The sequence below is a fragment of the Pogona vitticeps genome, chromosome 14, assembly GCF_051106095.1.
Source record: "Pogona vitticeps strain Pit_001003342236 chromosome 14, PviZW2.1, whole genome shotgun sequence".
Classification (NCBI taxonomy): domain Eukaryota; kingdom Metazoa; phylum Chordata; class Lepidosauria; order Squamata; family Agamidae; genus Pogona; species Pogona vitticeps.
Genome location: NC_135796.1, coordinates 12,768,863 through 12,793,163, shown reverse-complemented (window position 1 = coordinate 12,793,163; position 24,301 = coordinate 12,768,863). Strand labels below are relative to the sequence as shown.

The window sequence follows — 24,301 nt, the reverse complement described above, 5'->3', positions numbered from 1 at the left end:
GGTCAGCCAGCCTCTAAGGCATTGTAGGAGTTGTTGCTGAGCATGCCTTTGAAAAGCACACTTGGCCCCACTCAATCCAGGACATCCGGGCAGGTAGCTGCTAGCAGTGCACTATCATTGCTCTTTTGCTCTGAATGATAGATGGAGCTGTAATTTATGTTCTGCACTGCTGGAAACACTAGCACTTTTCCCATCCAAACCAGTCACTGACACTAGGGAGACTTGCAACTGAGCACTTTGACTGTGAGAGTGTGTGTGAAATCCATTGCTTTCCAGGATGGTGGTGTTGGATCACAGTTCTCACTGGCTGCAACCTGCATAGCCTAAGGTAATGAATCATGGGAGTTGTGGTCCAGCAAACATCTGGAGGGCTGTGTGCTCTTCCTGAACTTCCATCAAGCCCTACACAGTGCTAAGGAAGATGAAGCCCAGTGGTTTAGGTATTTGGCCAGAGGTTGGGAGTTTGATTCCCCCACTGGGCCTCCTTGACAGGGGCTGTACTCCATGATCCATAGGGTGCTCTGCAGTTCTAAGATGATGTGATCAACGTATCTCTGTGTAAGGAGAAAATTAGATTACAGTGGTTAATCAGGGCCTCTGTCCATACCCTAGGTACTGGTTCTCCAAACCTGTTATTTTGGTAGCAGTGGACTTTGGTTATCTTCTGCAGTGTTTAAAGCATAACATCATCTCTAACCAACCTGTATATTTGTGAATAAATGCAAATAATCAACCTGGATATTTGGAAAGCAAAGCAAAAGCAACAACAGGGTTCCACAGAACCCTGTCCCAGAATCATTGGATTCAAACGATGCACAAGGAGATTCTGACTGACCCTTAGAATGTTCTTGATGAGCATTGTTCGACAGTGGAACGGTCTACTGTACTTTGGAAGATGGTCTGCTGTCTTTCACGGGAAGTTTTGAAACAGGTTGGATGCTTATTTGTTGGGGTGCTTTTCTTGTAGATGTCTTGCATTGGAATGTGTTGGATTTGATGTCTCTTGGGACCCCCCCCCAAAACTCCGATTTCATGACTCTACAATTCTTCGCAAACTTATCCCTGCAGTGCTCAATTTTCTCTCTGATCTTCCCCAGGATGGTCCACGTCATGCTCCTAATTTGTTTCTGCTGCTTCCTCTTCACTTGATTGCAGTACTGATTATTCCATTTCCATCAAGTCAAGAACTTCTGTATCCTCAAGTCACAAGATGTCTCTATACAAAATGGGATTCGGATAACTTATTACCTGTGACTTATCACCAGACACACTGATGTATGGGGAGCTAATTACAGAAAGGTGGAATTTTTTAAAAAAACAAAAAAACTTTTAGAGTTAGAGAGATAACTATTTCCATTCTGACTCCCATTCGCCATGTATCAGGTAGGTATACATCAGATTTATTGAGATGGGGCATTTATTCTGTGAAAGATTATTCAGAGTTCTCCTTCTTAGATGCTATTAGCTGACTGGACAGCTTAGTGGTTTAGGCATTTGGCTGCAGAGCCTAATGCTGGCGGTTCGATTCCCCACTGTGCCTTCTGTGAGTAAAGCCAGCCTGTGTAGCCTTGGGCAAACTGCAGTCTCAGTGCATTCCCAGATGAAGGGAACAGCATGCTGCTAAGTATTCTCTGCCTGGAAAACCCTGAAAAGGGTCATAGGAATGGAAAACCACTTCTAAGTATTCTCTATGGCTGTCCTGGAAAGGGTCACTATAAGTCAGAATTCACTTGACACCATATGATTATTATTATAACATTGCCCATTATATTTGTATAAACAGGAACTAAGTGTTTGGATGATTTATTGCACCTTTTCATTTATCCTCAATTCTTTGGAGTTTTCTCCATTTTTTAAAAAATTGCACTTTACTACACACCCCTCTCCTATCTACAACTCACCTTTAATTTTTATTTCTTCTAGAAATGTCCTAGCACTTGCACACTACAGAGGTGAGGGTGATTTTTTTGCTATGGCATTTCTTTGACCTTTTAAAAAAGGATAAAACAGGAGATTCAGGGGTGGTAGCAGGTCATGGAGCAGGAGGATCAGAAATGCCTAATGTGGGTGTTTGGAGCATCAGATAAAAAAAGGAGATGGGACATGGAGGGGCTAGGAAGCTTCAGTGGCACTGGTGCAGAAGGAGGTGTCAAGAGGCGGAAGGGCAGAGCCAAAGAAGCAAAAGAGAACAAAGCCACACGAGCATGCAAAGCCTGGGTATGACAGGTATAAAGACAGCAGGCAATAGCGGCAATTATCAGAACAAATGCTCCATCTGGAGGAGGCATAATAATATGACACAGTGTTGGCCAAACTATTTATTGACTGTATTTTGTATGCAGTTAGAAGTGACAAAATAAGAACATTGAATTTTTTTTGTTTCTAAAAGTGGAAACAATTATTTTTTATTTAAAAAAACAACACACTTGTATTTCAGTGGACCAAACAATGCAATCACTTCAACACACAAAAGATATGAGTTTAATTTGAGCAAGATAATTAAAAGCTGCACCAACCAGCAGCACACTTCATAGCTCTTAGGTTCTGCCTCTGTTTTTAAATACATTATAAAAATAAAGCAACAAACCCACCCCTCTCGCCTGTAAAACAGGCTATGTGCCACATGTAACATTTGAATTTCCAGTGCACAAAAGGGAATCAGAATTTGCACTTATGGTAAAATATTAGAACCTGTTGCTGTTCGAACACATATATGTGAGAGCCAGTCTAGTACAGTGGATAGAATGTTGGACTAGGACTCAGGAAACCTGGGTTCGAATCACTGCCACGGAAATTTACTGGAGATGGTGACTGTGAAGCCACCCTTTATACATTCTGCGTATCTTGGGAATCTAATGAGGGCTGCCATCAGTTGAAATCAACTTGATGGCACATGACAAGTTTCAAGGGCCTTATTTGCTGTCCTGAACTCACAGTGACTTGTATCTCCTTCCCATTTCACTCAACTTTTCTACATGTACTGTTCATTTAGATCCAAATGTGAAATCAGGAGCCAGGCTTTCCTTTTCTAACCTTTGCTGGTTCTCACATCCATACTTAAGGAATACATGGCAAAGGTGGGAGAATGTACTGTGTTGGACTACAACTCCCATTATCCACCAGCCTCCAGGGCCACTGCCTACAAAATTTTAGGACCTGTAGTTTTTTTTTAAAAAGTAACTTTTCCAGCCTCTATTTATATACATTTTTGGTTGTTATTACTGCTGCAAAATCCACCCCCCCCTTTGTGAACCTGCTTTCTTAGCAATGAGAGGCAGATCTGAATTAAAGCCATAGTTCAATTTCTATGCATTACAAATATGTATATATATCCAAGAGGCTATGGATTTTGTTAGGTTTTTAAGAAGAAATGTAATTAACAATTGGTTAGTGCAGGTGGAGTTAGTGGAGCCTCGCTTGACGACGATAATCCGTTCCGTTCAAATCGCTGTTAAGCGAAATCGTTATCAAGTGAAAGTAAAAAACCCATTGAAATGCATAGAAATTGAAAACCGGTCAATGCATTTCAATGGGTGAAATACCTCATCGTGCAGCGAAGATCCTCCATAAGGTGGCCATTTTCCGATGCCTGTAAAGCGAAGAATCCATCCTGAACACAGCAAGGAGCCATTTTGAAAACCTGACGATCAGCTGTTTTTGATCGTCATGAATTGAAAAATCAGTTCCCGAAGCAAGGAACCCATAATCGTCAAGCGGATTTTCCCCATTTAAACATCATTTTGCGATCGCAAAAAACTCATCGTAAAGTGGATTTGTCATGGAGTGGGGTAATCATCAAGTGGGGCACCACTGTATTTAGTCACTGCCTATGTGACAAGGAGGACACAGCCGTGTGAAATTAACTACCATGAGGTGAACCACTTCCTGTGTGCCTTACTACGCTGGAACTTCTGGTCCAAACCTTCGTAAGGAGAAATCTTCTGCTGTGATTGTAAACTGGTAACAGATTTAAGGTATAAACTAGCTGCTGGCCAAGGATTTCACCACCATTGTCATCATCCAAGACCCTTGCTATATTGGACCCAGCATATATTCAGTCCAGCATTATACCAGATGCTTTTGGGAAGCACCTCCAGTGAACTCAGAAAAGTTAGCCAGTACGGTTACTTTTCTAAGCTTTGAGCTCAGCATTGTATAAAGAACTGATGCCCTGGAACCAATATACTGCTTTTGAAATAGAACTTGTTTTGGCCAGTTATACACAGTGGTTCTTAACCTTTGTTACTCAGATGCTTTTGAACTGCGACCCCCAGAAACCCCAGTCAGCACAGCTAGTGGTGAAGGCTTCTGGGAGTTGCAGTCCAAAACTCCCGAGTAACCCAAGGTTAAGAACCAGTGAGTTATAGCACCTTATCTCTCCCTCCAGTAATTTAAAAGCTGTTTAGACATGTTCATTGAACATAAGGCTTTTAATGACTACCAATCATTATGACTCCTTACCAGCATCAGAATCAGTAGCTACTTGGTTCTGCTGAGGGAAAACAGTAGGATTGGGGGATGCCCACAGATTTATTGAGTTACTATGGGGCATAAAATGGCTTTGAATTGATCTAATGGATCCCTACTTGTGTTTGTCTCATCCCCTTCTAAAACTATCCAAAGGCTCTTCCAGACAGAGGCTTTAACTTGCCAGGTTTGACATTGATTGTATCAGAAATTTTATTTAGTCCAACTACTTTCTTCCTATCTTGTTTCTTTCCTTGGCCTTTTTTTGTCCTGCCAACGTTCTTGGTTTATGTTTTGTTCCATTTTGTACCGGAGTGGGAGAGAAGTTAGCACTATGCTGCCCCTACTGGTCTCCAACATCCAGCTTTTCAAAATTTCCATATGTTCAATTAGAATTTTAGGAAAAAGTCCCTGGCCAATGGGTAGTGCAGGTACTGGGCAAGTACAGCGCTGAACTGGAGAAACAGTTTAGCTCTAAACCACCTACCTACTATGACAATACAATTCTTTGCCAATCCTGTCAACAGCAAGCGACAGAAACAGAAGTTGAAAATGGAGGCACAAAAGCACTGTCCGGATCAGCCTCTCCACAGTTCACGTAATCTTCTGGCACAGCTGTCTGGAGAATTCCAGGAGTTATAGTCCAAAAACATCAACCTGCACAGCTCTAATAATTATGCATTGTGTTAAGCCATACCTCCTTTTATCTATTCTGAAGCCACTTGCCCATCAATGTTTGTGACTCCAAGTTCTAGCATTAATGAGCGATGAAGGAGAGAAAATTATTTCCCTTTTCCATACCATGCTTACTTGCATAAATCTCTTATCATAGTTCTGCCCCCCTTGAATTAAAAACACACAAAAGACCTCATCCTTCTGCAGCTAAATCTGTGGTCCACGGGGAGATGTACATACTTTAATCTTTACAGCAATCAAGGCTCAATTCAGTTTAGTAGTTTAAAAAGAGGTCACAGCAGCACACCTTCCCTGACAGCATTACAATGCTTCAAAAACAAAACCAAAGCAGGATGATATTCAAGTTCCACCAACACACCGAGTGGCGCTGAAGGCCTCACAAAGTACAGTTGGCAGCCAAACTATTTGAATTCATTACCTTGAAGGTGGAAGAACAAAAACAAAGAGAAATGGCCTTATTGCTAGGTAAACCATCTAAAATCCATGCGTCAGTGGGCTAGTAAGTGGGAAATTTATGATGCAAATTGTAATTCATAATTAGAAACAAAGTGACTTGATTATATACCATGCCACAGCACTTAAAGCAATTTCTGGATAGTTTACCATTTAATTATGCAAGTCGCACATTCAAGTACTGTACAGAAACATACAAACTTGCCATCTACTGAGTCAGACTTTTGGTCCATCTAGCCCAGTACTGCCAACTTGGACTGGCAGCAGTTCTTCAGTATCGTGCATGATTTTTTTCCCAAGTTCTACCTGAAGAGCTCCAGAATTCCTTGGTTTCCCATTCAGATACTAAAGCAAAAGGGTGCTGCTTATATGTCGCTGTAGCGCTTAAAGCTCTCTTTGGTTTACAATTTAATTATGCAGGCTGCACATTGTGCTCCCTCCCCTGTGAGCTGGGTCATCAATTGACTGACCTGATAAGGATGGGGATCGAACTCAGGTTGTCAGCAGTGTCTTGACTGCTGTTTAACCACTATGCCACAAAGCTCCTAAGTCTCTCCCTACCTAGCTTACAAAATCAGTACATTTAGGCTGGCATATTTGTATAAACATGTAACTTGCGACCAACATAAATGACTGCACATCTTTAGAGGATCATACATATGCTTCTCACATAGGAGCATTCACTGGAATTTTAAAGTGCACGTAGATTGTGTGTCTTCATGCATGGCACTCCAAACATCCACGGAAAGCCTGTGTCTGAGGCCATTTTAACGGATCAGGGTGGCCTAATACTGGCTCCTTTCTTTTTGTTCATCGTTATTTTGGGGCACAATTCGTCCCTGCATGTATGTTTAGCAAGGATTCTGGGATGACATACTGTATTACAAATGGTTTTGCTCCCACCAGGGGTGCAGGGTTAGGGTTCATCATAGTGCGGACATTTCCCACTAGAATATAATCTGCACTACGAGGTGCCTCATCTCTGAAGTAGTTGTCAATGTGCTGGAAACAGAGCAATGGTTCCCAAACCTAGGATCTTGAGAAGCTGAAGGAGAAAACTTGGGGACCCAAGTTTGGGAACTAGTGATGTAGAGCAGTGGTTCTTAACCTTTGTTACTCGGATGCTTTTGAACTGCAACTCCCAGAAACCCCAGTTAGCACAGCAGGTGGCGAAGGCTTCTGGGAGTTGCAGTCCAAAACTCCTGAGTAACCCAAGGTTAAGAACCAGTGATGTAGAGCACTGGTTCTTAACCTTTGTTACTCAGATGTTTTTGGACTGCAACTCCCAGAAGCCTTCACCATCAGCTCTGCTGGCTGAGGTTTCTGGGAGTTGCAGTTCAAAAACACCTGAGTAACAAAGGTTAAAAACCACTGATTTCTAGAGCTTAAGCAATTGATGATGATTGGCACAAAGTATATCAAAATCCTCAAACCTCAATTATTTCTGTAACTTAAGAAACAGGAACTTGGAAGGAATATTTTGTACTAGAAAAAAATAGGGAGGAATGAAAAAGTTCCGGCAATCAGATTCTGAGGCATCCTACTTCACCCATGGAATTAACTACAGAGAGGGAAATTACCTCGGATTTTAGGATTTCTTGATTTAAGCGTCTTGGGAAAACCCCCGGGTACTAACAACTGAACAGCAATCGAGCATTTAAGGAATTATCTTAAGCTCTCAGCTGTTCCAAGGAACATACAAAACGCAACAGCCTCTATGTTTTTCAAGGTCTCAATTTAAAACCACCATATTCTGCAAAACACAATCATTTTTGTCTAATCCTCAATCCACAAGAGTGGACAGCTTTTCACATACGTTCACACGAAGCAATGGAGTGAAACCATGTGGATCTTAAGCAAACACTGCATTCCGAAGCCTGTCCGCTCAGAAGTGTTGATGAGGCCTCGTTTCCTAAAAATGGTACGTAGTATTTCAATCGGAGGCTGCAATCCTATAACTTTTTCACGACTAGGACCCATTGAGATCAAATGGAATTTACCTTCTGAACGCACATACACCATCTAATGGAAAACACATACAGTTAATAGCACTCGACTGTAGGTTGCCTGGAGACAAAAAGGACTAGTGTGGACAGAAATCTGAGTGATGTTAAGAGTGCTTTATCTCCAGCCTTTTCCAGCTGTCTAGGAAAAAAAATCCAGAGTGCTGCTTTGTACATCTCTGCACAGAAGAGAGTTCATGGCATCTATCGCCACATAAGTTAGTAAAGGATTCCAGCCTATATGGTTCATCATTCTTCATAGTTACCATCCAGCAAAAATTAGGACGAAAAAGAAAACCATCTTCGTTATCATTCTTCTAGGGAACACAAGCTTAAAAGACCATTGCCATTTTCCCTATTGTAAGACAGAAATGTTCATTTATTTATACACCAATAGCTGCAAAGTGATACATTCAGTTCTCATGGGAAATAGTTCCCTTTCACCCTCTCTACCTTTTTAAATATTCCCCCACCATGAAAAGCAGAAGACTGTTTTTTAAAACAAATTCTTCCCTTCATAAAAGACAGAATCAAAGTGGTTTGATGTCTAGGCAAACTGTTTTTATCAGGTGGGGTTAGTGGTTAAAAAAAAAAGCAATTGATCTCCAGCGGAAAGGTCTCCGATGTAAATGCCGAGCTCCTTGGAAGCAGTAGATCTTTTTGCTCCATATGGGCAACATTTGCTTGGTGTTTTTTTAACAACAACTCCCCGTATCTCATTGGCCATGATCATTATGGAACGCTGGCAGTTGTGGTTGCCAAACCCAAATGTTGCCCCATTTTGGCCCAATCCTGATTATAAGGTTGTATGCGAGCCCAACAAAGATGGGTACACAGAGATCTCCCTATTGCTGGAGCTCCCCCCCCCCACGGAGCTCAATAAAATGCAAGCTTTGCAGTGGAGACACTCCCCACAAAAAAACGATGCACTTGATTCAGCTTTCTTGATACTCAGACATGATTTCTCTCTCTCTCTCTCCTTCTAATTTACAATAAAAACTTAATCAGTAAATCCTAATCCACCATTCTGTGAAATCAATAAGTTACACCCAATTCAAGTCCTATCTAGAACAGATCCCCTGAGATCAATGTGACTTAAGTTAGTTGTAACCAAGAAGCCTCATACATTTCACTGGGTTGACTTGATGCAGGACTAATGTTGATTTGAGCCCCCTTTCCTGTTTTCCCAACAATTCTTGCTCAGAGGAAGCGAGAACAACCTGAAAAGGCAGCTACATGATTATGGAAGGTTTCCTAGATATCCCCATGGACAGAAAATTAGATCCTTGTTGCAAGGTATCCCATCATCCTTTGGAAAAGCACATAAGCAAAACATGGCTTGTTCCTTAAGCACAGCTAGGTTTCCTGTTCAGACGATTCTGGTTTTCAGATTTTGTGCAAAGGTGGGGGGGGGAGTGTCAGCGGTTGCTAGGGTGTGCAATGCAACAGTAATTAGCACTTTACACCACTGCGATCGCGATCAAGGCCTCTCCCACCCCTAGGGTTCAATTGCTCCTTCTCTTTTGTCTTCCCCCTTCATTTTCTCGTGACCCGCTCAGACAGAGAGGCTGTTAAGTCTGCAGTTTGAACTGGTAGGTGCTCGTTTTCCATTGGTCGACATCCGCGTTGAGCATGGTGCGCTCGGTGAATGTGACGTGCCCTTCCGCATCAATGAGAATGACTGTATTCGTCCTGAAAAAACAGGGGGCAGGGGTTGAATAGAAAAAAGGAAGGGGATGAATAAGATTCAGCAGGGTTTCCATAAAGCCATTGCCTGCGCTTCTAATTCTTCATTTTTCCACCTACTTCCCCACCTCCCATGGTAAACACAGCAATGAGTTGTGTGCTGCAAGAGGGGATCATTCGCATCAGAAACAAGACAACTGCTTTGTCTCTCTCTCCCCCCCCCCAAACCCCATGGCTGAATTAAGCCTCTTTGCTTTGCTTTGTTGTTAAGCTTATAAATGCAAGTTCCACAGAGTGCTTCACTGGGGACCTGTAAGGAAAATAGATGAAAAACAAAGGAGACGAAGGGGCTACGGGTTTAACTGTCATTTTTCCAGAACGATCCTAGCATGGAAACAAATTTTATCAGGAAGCAACAGACCTGCTGCAAATGAACTCGGAGACACGTCGTGTGTTACACCTCTATGCACAGCCCCGCTGTGTCACATTAACTCACCTTTCCCATCGCTCCTTTGATCTCAGGCACCCGTGCCAGTTTCCATATCAGAAAATACACATGCATGTATTTCCTTACAGAACAACAGGACACAGAGAATTTCATAGAATGGTTTTTGCCAATCAGCTGTTTCTTTGGTACAGTTATTCACCGCCACCCACAAATCCAAAATCAACTACCAGTACTCACAACTGTGATTCATGCTAGTGAATAACAACAACAACAACAACAACAACAACAACAATAATAGGAAGAAGAAGAACAATAACAATCATTATAATCATCATCATTCATCTGGAGAGCCATATTCAGATGACCCCTGACTGCACATGGTTTAAAAGACATGTAATGGACAGGAAGCTTTTTTAAAATGCCAAACCGGTTATTTACCTGGTTCCATAATCTGGGCAACGAACACACACAGCCGCATATTTGCTCAGGATTGGGATGATGTAGTCCTTCCCTTGATCCTCAATGGCTGGGTCTGGCAGTTGACTGAAGGGAAGGCAAACAAATACTGCTGACATACGGTGCTTCCACTCACAGTGGGTAAAAATCCATTATTTTTAAAAACCTCACTGATTTAAATCACACTTTAAATCATGATTTAAATTTTTTTTTTATCAGCTTTTTTTAAAATCCAAATCAAACCTGCTTCTACTCATCCCCATTCAACGCATGCCATCATCCCAGTCTGGTCAACGCCCAGGCAACCTGGGCCAGGCTGTGATGGAGGGCTGTCTCCAAAAGCACATACAATTGTTTTGAACTCTGTATCTCAATCTTGGCTTCACCAGTGGACGTTCTGGTTGCAGGATTCTGGGAACTATAGTCCAAGAAGGATCTTTTCCAAGCTCTGTTTATAAAAGGGATCATAAGTTTGGTGGAGACTTGTCTGTCAACTGCACATTACTGCCCTCGCCACCCCACTACTACAACCACGACCACTACCACTACCAAGTTTCCCCAAAAACAAGACAGGGTCTTGTATTAATATTTGCTCCAAAAAAACACACATTAGGGCTTATTTTCAGGGGATGTTTTATTATTTTTTTTTCATGTACAACAATCTATGTTTATTCAAATACAGTCCTGTCATCTTCTGGTTGCTGCACAAGGGTGGAGGGCGGGATTTCACATAATTAGGGCTTATTTTTGGGGTACGGCTTATATTAGGAGCATCCCGAAAAATTGTACTAGGGCTTATTTTCAGGTTAGGTCTTATTTTCAGGGAAACTGGGTACTACTACCACCACCACCACCACCACCACCAACAACAACAACAACAACAACAACAACAACAACAACAATAATAATATGCTGTCAAGTCAATTCTGACTTATGGTGACCCTTTTTCAGAGTTTTCTAGGTATGTACTCAGAAGTGGTTGACCATTCCTTTCCTCTAGGGGGCACCCTGGGACCATGCAGCTTGCCCAAGGCCACCCAGGCTGCCTCTACTCCCAGGAGGCCCAGTGGGGAATCAAACTCCCAACTCTGGCTCCGCAGCCAGAAACCTAAATCACTCAGACAGACAGCCACACAGGGCAACTTAAAAAACAACAACCATCTGCTCTGGCAACATATATCTGAACTCTTGCCGTGAAAACACAACTAGAGTTAAAACAGAGCTTTCCCCTCTTGCTTCTGCTCTACGACCCTGCTGCTATTTCCTCAGGCTGTCGTTCAGTTAAACAGCGCTTCAGATCACATCCGCTTTAATCAGTATTGGTTAACAGTGAGTGGATTTGCATGTAAATACAACAGGACATCTGAAGAAAAACACATTTTGTGACAGTTTTTTTTTTAAAAAAAAACACTTGAGCTAGTTTTTAAGCAACTGAAGTGTGTACCCTGAAGGCTCCAGCTTAGAACACAGACTCCCTTCTGTGTAGGAAGTTAGGAGGAATGTAAGATGACGCCTGCCATCCATAGACTTTTAAGCAGTTGTGTTATAAACAAACAGTGAAAAACAAAGCCTGCCACCCGATTAACTGCAGCCAACTTTTAGATCCAACTTCAGCCTTTATATGTGGAATCTTCTCTCTGCACTGCCATCATATTTACCAACGACTTCTTCGCACTTTAGTTAATTAGGCTTAAAACACTTCCTGTTTAAATCTAATTAACGAAGGATAAGAAATTTTTAAGCCAATCTGACAAATTGTTCTCTCTGATAGCAAAACGATATGATCTATTTCCAGTGGTCCTGTTATTCTCAGCCTTTTTTTAAAAAATCATGTTTGATTCCCAAGGTAGGATATAATGAAAGTATCTTGATAATACAAATAACACTGAAACGGAGGACACTCGTGGTTCTTCCTGGACCTCTCTTAGAGTCAGCTTTGGATTTAAATGGTTTCAATATAAAGTACATTTTAAAGTCCAAACAAGAGACCACTCAGATTAGAGATAGATAAGATAAGGCAATGGAACTTTTAGTTTTTTAATATAAAGAAAATAATTTTGGAGCTTCTCACAAAAACTTGGTGCACAGCCTGAGAAAGATGAATTATCATTGAAAGCTTGCTTTGTTTTTTTGTTTTAATGGTCCAATAAAGGTATCACCTATTCCTGCATTTATCTAGTTCTGTACATCTGGCATCCAGTGCCAGCAAGGTTGGGACTCTCTTGCCCCCCGCCCGTGTCCGACTCTTCGTGACCCCATGGACCAGAGTACGCCAGGCCCTCCTGTCTTCCACTGCCTCCTGGAGTTTGGTCAAATTCATGTTGGTGGCTTCAGTGACCCTGTCCAACCATCTCATCCTCTGTCGTCCCCTTCTCCTCTTGCCTTCACACTTTCCCAACCTCAGAGTCTTTTCCAGGGAGTCTTCTCATGAGATGGCCAAAGGATTGAAGCCTCAGCTTCAGGATCTGTCCTTCCAGTGAACACTCAGGGTTGATTGCCTTCAAAATGGATAGGTTTGTTCTCCTTGCAGCCCAGGGACTCTCAAGAGATTCCTCCAGCACCGCAACTCAAAAGCATCAATTTTTCAGTGGTCAGCCTTCTTTATGGTCCAGCTGAAAACTATAGATATGCAAATCCTATATATAGCATAGTTTCTGGTTCCTTCTAATGGCCACTTCTGGTAAAGTACCTTGGAAACATGTATTTCTGGTTTTTTAATTTAATATTTTCAGGCAACGGATCACTGAAACTGTGGATAGCAAAACGATATGATCTATTTCCCACAGTAGGTCTGCCATATCCCACAGATATGGCAGACCTACTGTATTTTAAGGCCTCCCTCTGATAGTACCCATCGCTGAAGAACCAATAATCAGTGTCCACATGTTTTTAATTTACCAACAAATTACAGTTTCAGAGGATTTGCATGTTCCTTCCGGGGGGGGGAGGGAAGCCCCACAATGGTAACGTAAAGTAACACACAAAGGAGAAACCTACGGTTCTTGGTTGTTCATCACTTTGATGAGTTCTTGCACGAGCTCTTCTTTGGCAAGGTCTGGGCTGCGCTTGATGACGTCTCGAAAGAGCTGCTTCCCATACTGAAGTTTCTTCCATGGCGTGTCCAACAAGGAATTGCTTAAGCCATACACCCCTGGTGTGCGAGAGGGAAAGAACACAATAAATGCCTCCCACAGATGAAATGACCCTCCTTTTCAAGTCCTTCCCCAATGGTGTCAAAAGTCAAGAGACTGGCAGAGGTCAGATAAATTACTTTTTAAAAAAGCTTCTAATTTGGAAGATTCCCTAGTCAAATGTGGCTGGAAGGTTCTTGGACACCTAATCAAAAGAAGTAATTTGTCCATTTCTGCTGTTCATATCCCGCTTCCCTCCTCCCCACCCGGGAATTTGTATTCATGTTGCTATGGTACTATGCTTTTCATATTTTATAAATGACGAGATTCCAGCATGCAAAAGTCCATAAAACCCAAGAACCTTCAAAGACAGATGTGATAAGCTAGAACTAACAGCTAGATAAAAACCACAAAGATTTAATACCAGCAGCACTAATTTAATTTAGCTACACTCCTATTGAAAACCTGGGTCTGTTTTTACAGCTATGTCGCTGGGCTGCTTCTTAGGTCTGGCATTTACTTGATTTAAATTGTAACATTTTAATATGGACTTTTGCTGTTTTTGCTATTGGTATATTAGTGGTCTAAAATAGTTATTGAGCCAGTTTTTTTGTGTGCAAATAGTTATTATTCTTATTTATGAGAGCAATGTTTTCCATATATCCAAGGAAGTTTTAATTACTATATTTTGGTCAGTATGGTAATGTGGAAATATATACTGTATTATACACCATAGTTCATGACTATGCTTTTGTTCTACCTACAGTATATACTGAAGATTTGTTCTGACAAGCCTGCTTTAAGTATGATTGGAAGAAGTGGCATACAAATTAACTGAACAATGATTTAAATTGCTCCAATTGAATGGTGACTTTCTCATCGCTTCTAGACAGTTATTAACTGTCATGCATAATGCATTCTGTAGGTACATTCCACTTATACCGAGCTGTCCATACGATTCTGCCTTACATTTGTTTAATTGCATTTTGATCCTGCTTTTCTTCCACTATAGAACTTAGGGCGCATGTCACGGTTCCTAGGTGGGGCCTCCCATCTAGGGAAATTGATCAGAGCCAAACTTGCTTAGTTTCAGCAAGGTTGCTGCGTAAATTATGCTAACAATAATATCTTTTTTTTCCTGCAGCATTGCTTTCAACCTGTACAGTGTGATGAACTATTCTTACAAGCAGAATTATAATTCAGTCACATTGATGATTCGCAATAGGATGCAACTCAAAACCAGGGCAATCTCACAGAAGATCTGAATTAGTTTTGGGGATTTTTAAAAAACATATCAGTGTTCAACACAACACTTACATATACGGCTAAATCCAACTAGAGGAGATCCACTGAATTTACAAGTGCCTGCTGCAACCAGGAAGTAACAGGGAGAGGTGGCTTACAATTTGAGGTTTGGCTGCAGGGGTGGGAGGGAGGGGGGTAGCACTCTGCTCATTACCCCCAGGATTTTCACTTTTACCCCATTTGGGGTAATTTACCCCTGTTCCCTGACCACTGATCTATAAAATATTACACACATTATAAAATGCCCACCACACGTGTTTAATAACTTTAAAATGTACCATCGCTCAGAATGGACTGTACCACACTAAGGACTCTACGTTTCATATCTACCAGATAATACTTTGCACTAGGCTTCAAAAAACTTGCATTCTAGAGTGCCATCAATTTAATCTCTAGTTTTGCCTGATTATTATGACTTCCTGGTTTCTGGACGCTACTGTTCTCAGCCAAAACAGAAGCTATGGGCTTTGCCATAAAGCACTGAGAATTTTCATAGTGACTGGCATCTTTGTCTATCAAAATTGGAAAGACAGTTGACTCTACAGCCCCCAAGATGAAGTCTACTACCACCTCCTCCTTGCCCACCCTTTCATGGAAATGGCTATCCTGAGTTTAGATTATGTGGTTCTAAACATTGGGTTGCACCCAAACCACTGTCTCAACATTCCTCAGCCAAAATGTTTCTCTCTTTTCTGTACCTTTCCCCCACTTATTTTATTGCAAATGATCACCTTCAACTTCTGTTTTCCATTAAGGAACTGAAGGATTCTTGCTTTCTACATCTTATGATTTCAGCCGAAAAGCACCACGATCGAATCAGTCTCTGACACAGAGTTTTTGAGCAGGATGGGCGGAGAATATTTTCCATCTATGTGGTTTTGTATCTTGCTAAACATTTCCTGCGTCTGGTCAGGTAGGCTGGACATCTAAAACATTTATATCCACCCACTCTCCATGTGTAAAATGGAAATTAACGACCACAGTGCATGGTTGCAAAAGATGTACGACAAGTGTCAAGTGTCGTTCTGCATATTAGAAAACATGCCTAATGAGCATTCTAATGAAACCTGCAAAACACCCCACCAATTAATCTCAGTCATTGAGTAAACTGTTCATTACACATCTTCCTGGTCTGCAAATTGCAACAGGGTCTTTTCTTAGTGAAAAGCTTATTCATCGGGGCCAGCCCTACATTAGGCCAAATGCGACAGAGGCTATGTGTATGTGGGAGGGCAAGCAGCCACTCCATCATTCCTGTTACATTTTTTCCCCGACAATTCTCCTCTGCTGGAGGACAAGAGTTGCGCATTAACGGCCACCCTAAAGATTCACCTACCGACAAGCCTATTTTTCCTAGGCAATTAGTGAATAGACAATTGTACAGAGAGGTAAGTTAAGAGAGTTAAGATAGCTGCTGCTTTCTTGAGAAGACCGGAAGGTGGAAAGAAAACAAGGAAGAAAGAACATCCAACAATAATCTGTTCTACTATTAGGCAAACTGAGCCTCAGACAACAGATGTTGAGTGATAGCATCTCAGTTCTTACTGAGTCCCTGTGACCATTTCCGGCTCTTGGAGAGCAAACTGTGTTCCACATGGCTTGCTCTGCACCTCCTATTTCAGCCACCATGTGTGACAGAGGTCCTGTGTCACTTGAGTACTGAAGATAGGATACATCTGCCGCTCCTGTCGTTTCTACCTCAGATAGCTAAATGTCTTGGGAGACCCTTGCCATTCATCCTGGGTGAACATACTGTAAGCCACAGATCTCTGGAGATCCCAACCAGATGCCCATGAGAAGCCCACAAGCAGTCAAGAGCGCCCTCCCATTTCTATGCCCTAACAGCTGGTCGTGAGCAGCACACCCCTCCAATTACCAGAGGCAATGTTTAGCTATCATGACTTAGCAGCTCCAGGAACAGCTTAAAGATTCCCTGGGGAGCACCGATCACGAAGCAGAAGTCTCTATCTCTCTCCCTTGCTGCCTGTCTCGGTCCATGGCAATCGGAAGGAGGCAGAGCACAAATCGCTTTCAAGCAGAGGTGGAAGCACTGTATACTTCTGCATGATGAACACAACGCAGACAGGAGCTGCTGCCCTGGTTCACAGCTGCAGGGGGACTTTTACAAGGAGCCTTCCATGCCGACAAGCACGCACCCAGATAATTGGGTCATGGCAAGGACGCAGAATGGCTGAGATCCTGTTCTATAACTCGCCGAGCCTCGTGGTTCAACCAGACCCAATCTCGCCTGTTCTTCAGACAAAAGACGGTGAAACAATCAGCGCAGGAGAAGGGCCCCTTGTCAAGGGCTTAATCAATGGCACTTTATCCGCTTCAAACGCACAAAGGCACATCTCTCAAATAGGCTCCTTAATGGTGTGCGGCAAGGCTGGCTCACAGCAAAGATCTATCTCTTAACAGTGCCCTACATTTGCTGGCCATCATCCAGAAGAATGAGCACTGGCTGAGTAATATAATGATGTCTCCAGCAGCTCCTCCAACATCAGCAGCTCTCCTGCAGGGCCCACATTTCACAGAGAATGCATTCCTTCTCGAGACAGAGAGAAACAGGGATCCTCCGGGTGTCTGATCCTCCCATTGTCTCCTAGCGTGTGAATACACGGACACTTCTTTTTCAATACAGCATAAAAGCAGACAAACAAGAAAGGCAGCATGCTAGAGGTCTCCTGGTCGGCCCGGTCTAAAAGCATCCTTCCACCCTGGGTTCGGAGTGGCAGTTATGAATGAGGAAGAGGTGTTGGGTTTTATTGCCATTCTTCTGTTTATTTTTGCCCGTGGATACATGAGGTGTCTTACCCAGCAGCTTGCCTATCAGGCATAGGCAAGCGGCCGATATCCAGATGTTTTGGATAACAAATCCCATCATTTGTTCTGGCTTCGGGGGGGGGGGTGTTTACAAGAATCATACTCAAAGACACCTGGGAGACACCAGGTTGCCAGCTGAGGGCAACCTGCCTTTCTAAGGCGGGGCGGGGGAACAAGTTGCTCATTTATGTGGGGCATCTTTTTCTTCCCCATAAGTCCTGCCGCCTCTCCCCTTCCCTAGAAAGACTCAGAGAGGCTCATCTGGTGATATTAAAGAAAGAAGATTACAATCAAGGCACAAAACAAGACTGATGATCCACAGCTGAATTCAACGTTTTCAGGTTAAAGCACCGGAAAACACAATTATGAAATCATATCGCTGAAAAATGGATCATCATCATCATCATATGCCCTCAGGTTAATTCTGACTTTGGCAACCCTTTTACAGGGTTTTCCAGGTAGAGAATACTGGGAATTGGGTTACCATTCCCTTTTTCTGGGGGTACCCTGGGATTATTCAGCTTGCCCAAGGTCACACAGGCTGGCTCTACATCGGAGGAAGCACACTGGGGAGGGAATCAAATTCCCAACCTCTACCTAAACTACTGAGCAACCCAGCCAGCTACGAAATGTATAGCACAGTGATAAGTGCCATCCTCAGTAGGATGTCAGTTGCCAAAAACCTGCCTAAATGGAGGGAAACAATAGTATTTTCTTGTCCTGGTAAAGAAGGGGGTCAATTCAGCCTCCCATAGAAGATGGCTCCTAACCCTGGGAAGAAAGCCCTCACTGATGACATCTTGCTCCCATCATCCTTCCCCATTAGGGGCTCAGGAGAATCAGTCTTCACAACATCTGGAGGCAGGTCTTAAGTACAGCGGTGCCTCGCAAGACGAATTTAATTCGTTCCGCAGTTAATGTCTTGCGAAACACATTTTCCCATAGGAATGCATTGAAATCTAATTAATGCGTTCCTATGGGCAAAAAAAAGTCAGAATGAAGTCAAATTTGGTTTACAAAGGGTTTATTAAGTGCTCTTTAAAGCCATACATATTGTGCAGATGATTTTAAAAATTTCAGTCAATTTTTTTTTAACTTTTTAAACGTCATAGAAAAACATTTAAAAATCAGCAAACATGAGGCAGGAACAAAAAACAGAAAACATTCTTCTTACGAAGCACAGCCATAGGAACATCTGTCTTGCGAGTCATCAACCCCGCCATTGCCAAAACCATTTGTCTTGCAAGTTTTTTGTACTGGAAAGTGGTGCCTCCACAATCGTGGCTTACGTCTGAAAACAATCTGACAGCCAGGCTAGGAAGGATTAGCTCACTGCTCAGCAACTGTTGTTGAGGACATTTTGGAGGTTGCTCATTCATGAGGTCACCCAAAGTCGGAGGCAACTTGATGGCACAAAAACCAAGAGCAGCTGCTCTTCAAATGCAGAATATAAAACCCGAACCGCTCTAAGATCAAGGTGACTCTTCCTCTTCCCCCAAAGCCACGCAAGTGACAGTTGCATTAGTTTGTTGGCCACAGATTCTTTAATGCTGCACAGATGAGAAGCCTGACAGCCTTGGACGGCAAGAACTTGGCAGGAGATGGGATTCCTAACGGGTTGGCTCGTGTTTCTGCTGAGCAAGCCTCAGGCTGTTTATGTTTTGTGCTAAATCTGGGGGCGAGGAGGGGAAGAGAGTGCCCAGTCAAGCCAAATTTTGCAGCCTCTCCCAAATGGTACCCAGACTAGCCTGACTTGCATCTTAGGGTCTGCAACTAATTAAAGAAATCAGTCAATGTATTCACTGAATTCCTCTTGATATATTAATCAATTAAACATTTAGAAATTTACACTTCAGAAGAAGAAAAACTCATTGCCCTGGAGAAGAAAAAAAGCATTTTTTAAAAAATCTGACACGACCCACATCCTCTCAGACTTGCATATTTTCCTACTCTCACACTGACTAGGAAGAAATGTCTCGGGCTTGCCATTGGTACTTTAGAAAGTATTTTGTGGCTGTGCACGCACACAGATGTTAAAATTATGTACTCGCCGTTTTGCTGGGTGGTGGACATTTTTAGTGGATCAACACGTTTAATCAATCAGGGTAGCTCATTAATTTGCTAAGGATGGCAATCCGGCCGTTCCAATGGGGTAAAAACTCACAGTCCAGCGAAGATCCTCCACACGGCGGCCATTTTCGCTGCCTGTATAGCGAGGAATCCGTCCCTAAGCACAGCGGGGAGCCATTTTAAGCACCCGGCGGCCATTCTGAAAACCTGACGATCAGCTGTTTTTGGTCGTAAAGCGAAAATTGGTTCCCGAAGCAGGGAACTGATCATCACTAAGCGAAATTCCCCCATTTAGACCATCGCAAAAAGATAGTCATAAAGTAGATTCGTCGTAATGTGGGGCAATCGTTAAGCGAGGCACCACTGTAATTGCTAGATAGCTCAGGGATTTCAGGTCTCTGGCTGTGAAGCCAGCGGCTGGGTGTTCAATTCCCCACTGTACCTCCTTGACAAGAGCTGGACTCGATCCATAAAGTCCTTTCCAGCTTGGCAGTTCTAACATCATGATGATGGTGAAGATATTGCCTGTCTGTCTATTTTTCTTATGGACCAGAAAAAACTATTTTGGTTCTTTTGCAGAGGAAAGGGTGATACCCTTGAATGACAGCTCTATAAGCTTCCATCACATGCCCTAACCATGTTGCTAATGGGCTTCCCTTTCATCCCTGCATGAAATGCCTCTTCAAGTTTCAATTGCTCTGCTCACTTGGATTCCCTTTTCATGGCAAAGCACTCCCCTGCTCCCCACGCATGCACGCACACACGCCATTTGCTTCAAATAAACCAAAATACTTACAGTTTTCTGATATAACCCACCGGGATTTAGGAAGACTGGCTCCGGGTCTCCTTTGTTTCCGTAATAGTAAATTACATCTCCCTTGGTGGTGCTAAAAGATAAAAATAGAAAAGAGTTCTCCATGCAACACGGCAACGGGTAGCTTTGATTAATTTCTAATTTCATGCACCCCTCCACACAGCAAGACGTTCCCCCCTCCCCAGTTCAGAGATCAGCCAATTACGTATCTTCTTTTCCTTTTAAGAAAAAAAAAAAGAGTCAGATGAAACATTTGGAAGGGAAGCACTGTTTAAAAAATACGTTTTCTTTAAAAAAATGTAGTTTGACGAGGATTAACATAAACCACAAGGAGGGGGTTAACCCTTGATGGTAGTGTAACTTGTTAAGTTAAATGCAAAATCCAGAGAGCGACAGGTAGGAACTCATCGTTTCTGGCTGAATCTTGTCTCTTCCCCATGGAAAGCTCCCTAAAACAGCTTTTTAGGGAACACAAGAGACTGCCCAAATAAGGTGGTCTGGTTGCCCTTCTCTGGCCTTGAGGCATTTTAAACAAAGCAAGCAAACAAACAAACAAGGCATTTACCCAATGAGCATATTCTCACTTCCAGGAATGCATTGTATTAGTTTGGGAATAATCCCTCCACCAGGGGAACATCCGTGCATGGAGTACCACCCCACCTCAATACAGAGTCAATATCTTCCTTTAAAACCTTATCTTGCACATATTCTTATTTTGATAAATACGTCCATGGTAAATTCCAAGAGTCTTGCTGCCATGGTCTGGAGAAGTGACTTCTGGAGACAATTCTTCCAGTGGCCTGGTCATCACTGAAAGAAGGATCCCAGTACAGTAGTTGAAAGTCTCCAAAGATAACTTCTCTGATTTCCACCTGCTTTAGGAATGGGGAAAAAGCAGGGCCTCCACCAGTTCTCCTAAGAAGCAAGCTCCATCTCTCTTTGACTACCACCACCTTGCTAGTGCATCCTCAGTCACTATGAGGAGAAGGAGAACCTGTCTTTCTTCTCTCCCACCAGCCAGCCCTTTTGAGGAACTATATTTCTGGAGTGTTGTCAAATGTGATTTGATTTTAAGAATCTTTCCAAGCCACCTTGAAAGCCTTAATTAGGACTTACGGCAACCCTTCTCAGGGTTTTCCAGGTGGAAAATACAGTGGTGCCTCGCTTGACGAGGATAATCCGTTCCAGCGAAATCGCTGTAGAGCGAAATCCTCGTCAAGTGAAATAAGAAAGCCCATTGAAACACACTGAAAACCGTTCAATGCGTTCCAATGGGTGAAATACCTGCTTGTTCGGCGAAGATCCTCCACAGGGCGGCCATTTTGGGGTGCCTGTGCAGCGAAAAATGCCTCCTAAAAACAGCGGGGAGCCATTTTGAGCAGCCGGCGGCCATTTTGAAAGCCCGACAATCAGCTGTTTTGATCGTCGTAATGCGAAGAATCGGTTCCTGAAGCAGGGAACCGATCATCGGGAAGCAAAAAAAGCCCATTAAAACATCATTTTGCGATTGCAATTGCGATCGCAAAAACATCGTCATGAAGTGGATTCATCGTTAAGCAGGGCACCACTGCTCGGAAGTGGTTGGCTTCCAGGGGGAAGATCCAGCCTGTGTGACCTTGGCCAAGCTGCACAGTCCCAGCATGGCCTTGGACGAAAGGAATGGTAAACCACTTCTGAGTATTCTCTAACTGGAAAACGCTGGAGAGGGTTGCCATAAGTTGGAATCAACTTTTTTATTTATTTATTTATTTATTTATTTATTTATTTAGGAACAGGGATAGAGGGTACAAAAAGAAAGAGGGGATAGGAAAGGAAAAATGGTTTTGGGGGATAGGAGAGCATAAAGTATAACATCATCCAATCAATTCATATTACTAATACATATCAACTTTTTGCTTTTTCACAATTTGATTACCCTCCTGCTTTTATCTTATCATTTAACTTTAATTTTATTCTATGTTATTCCAACATTGTCTGGTAGCTGCTGCCATTTATACAATACATCCCATCGTTCAGTTTCTTTTTGAATTGAACAGTCTTTCAGCCCATCTGACAGAATATCCATTTTTTTCACTTCCCATATTTTCACCATAAAATTGTCTGGTTTCAGTATCTCTGCCTCCTTAAGTTTTTTGTCATAATGCTTTTTAATTTTGGAAGCTGCATGGGTCACTGGATAACTCTCTACTACATTCATATTACCTGGTGTCATGTCTAATACAGACGATTCTAAAGTCTGTACAACTTCATTTAAGTTTTGTTTGGCATCTACTGTCCCCTCTTTCGTCCCTTTCATCAAATCTTCTAATTTGCTAAGACCTGCATTCACTTGCTGGAACCCTGTTGGAATCAACTTGACAGGACACAATTATTAGTACAGTGATGCCTCGCTTAGCGATTGCTTCGTATAACGAAGAATTCACTTAACGATGTGTTTCTTGGAGGAATTTTCCGCATCGTTTAACAATGTTCTCTATGGGGGATTTTCACTTAACGATCTGTTTTCGCTCATTTTTAAGTGTCTTAAAATGTTTGAAACCTCTTTTAAATGCTTGGAATCGGTAGTCCCCCTTGTGAAACATGTGCAAACTTAATTTGGCTCTGTTCTGAGTCTTCGTTAATTTTTGGTGATTTTTTGTTTTTCCCCTTTAAATCCATTGAAGGGACAGTTCAATGGATTTAAATGGGGAAAACAAAAAATCACCAAAAATTAACGAAGACTCAGAACAAAGCCAAATTAAGTTTGCACATGTTTCACAAGGGGGACTACCGATTCCAAGCACTTAAAACAGGTTTCAAACATTTTAAGACACTTAAAAATGAGCGAAAACGGAGATCGGAAAGCCATTCAAAAGCATTGCAGCCGGCTGCAATGCTTTTGAATGGCTTTCCGTTTGGGGAAACATTGTTTCACTTAGCGATGTTTCCTATGGGGATTTTCGCTTAAGGACGGTAATCCGTTCCCACTGAAATGGATTAACCGGTTTTCAATGCATTCCTATGGGAAATGGTGTTTCGCTTAATGTTAAAGGTGTTATCACTCCCACCCTCCTTGTGAGTTTCAGGACGTGAGCAGAAATGTAAAGCCAGGTTTCTTACGTCCTATTCTGACACTGTCCACTACACCACATTGGCTCTCACAATAAAACTGCCACCCCTCTCTATTTTTGACATTATTTTGACATGCCGGCTGATGGATCCTGGGAATTATAGTCTGGAAACTTAACTTGTCCAAGCGTACAATGGGAAGCTTTTCAAATAGGCTCACAGAAGCAGTTAGAAGCACGTCAGGGTTGAATGCAAAGGAAAGGAAAGGGAACTGGACATCATTTCTGTAGACAGATGTGCTTTACTTTTGAAAAAGCAAGGGGGGAAATGGCAAAGCTACCATTAGATGGCTCACTCTCCGCACCCTTCAATCCTTCTTGCCAACACGGAAAGCCAATTCCTTCAACTGCTGTTGGTTTATTGGGCTGGACAGCAGGATGAGATCATATCAGGCAGTATTTCATTCACGCGCGTCACTTACTATTTGCAATAACAAGGGGGGGGACATTTACCCAGACTGCCGACAAATGAAATACATCTGCAACTAAGATTTTAATTATATCCAAGCTTTTAGAAGGTGGTAACCATCTCTTTTCCAATAGCATGGGTCCTCTCATCCTTCTCTGTGTCGAATCTTTTTCTTTTTTAAAAGCAGCATAATTGAGCACACGCACACACAGAGAGCGCTTTTACACAGTCGATGAACAAATGTTTCCCGGCATTTCATTTCATCAGAGAATGGAAGGGGACAAACCACTAGGGCTAGCGACGGCAACAAAAGGAGGCAGGGTAAAATCTCATCAAAGCGAACCGTAAGGCAACGGGAGCTTCAGCTGTCAACGTATGAACTGGCATCTGGTACATGCCATCTAACAAGCAAAAGTATTCTTTATTCAGC

General features: G+C 42.5%; 1 protein-coding gene across 3 annotated transcripts in view; it reads right to left on the bottom strand.

The window, feature by feature from the left end:
* Positions 1 to 7,968: 7,968 nt before the first annotated feature.
* TANGO2 (transport and golgi organization 2 homolog) overlaps positions 7,969 to 24,301 on the bottom strand; it is a 53,979-nt gene continuing 37,646 nt past the window's right edge. For 2 of the 3 annotated variants that reach the window (XM_072983628.2, XM_078381695.1), the window contains exons 6-9: positions 20,358 to 20,428; positions 13,207 to 13,360; positions 10,192 to 10,296; positions 7,969 to 9,311 (exon numbers count right to left, since the gene is read on the bottom strand). In XM_072983628.2, coding sequence (XP_072839729.1) covers positions 9,191 to 9,311; positions 10,192 to 10,296; positions 13,207 to 13,360; positions 20,358 to 20,428 — 451 coding nt within the window. In that variant the 3' untranslated portion in view covers positions 7,969 to 9,190. Of the gene's footprint in view, positions 9,312 to 10,191; positions 10,297 to 13,206; positions 13,361 to 20,337; positions 20,429 to 24,301 lie in introns of all 3 variants that reach the window. The other variant, XR_013539220.1, reaches the window with a different exon arrangement.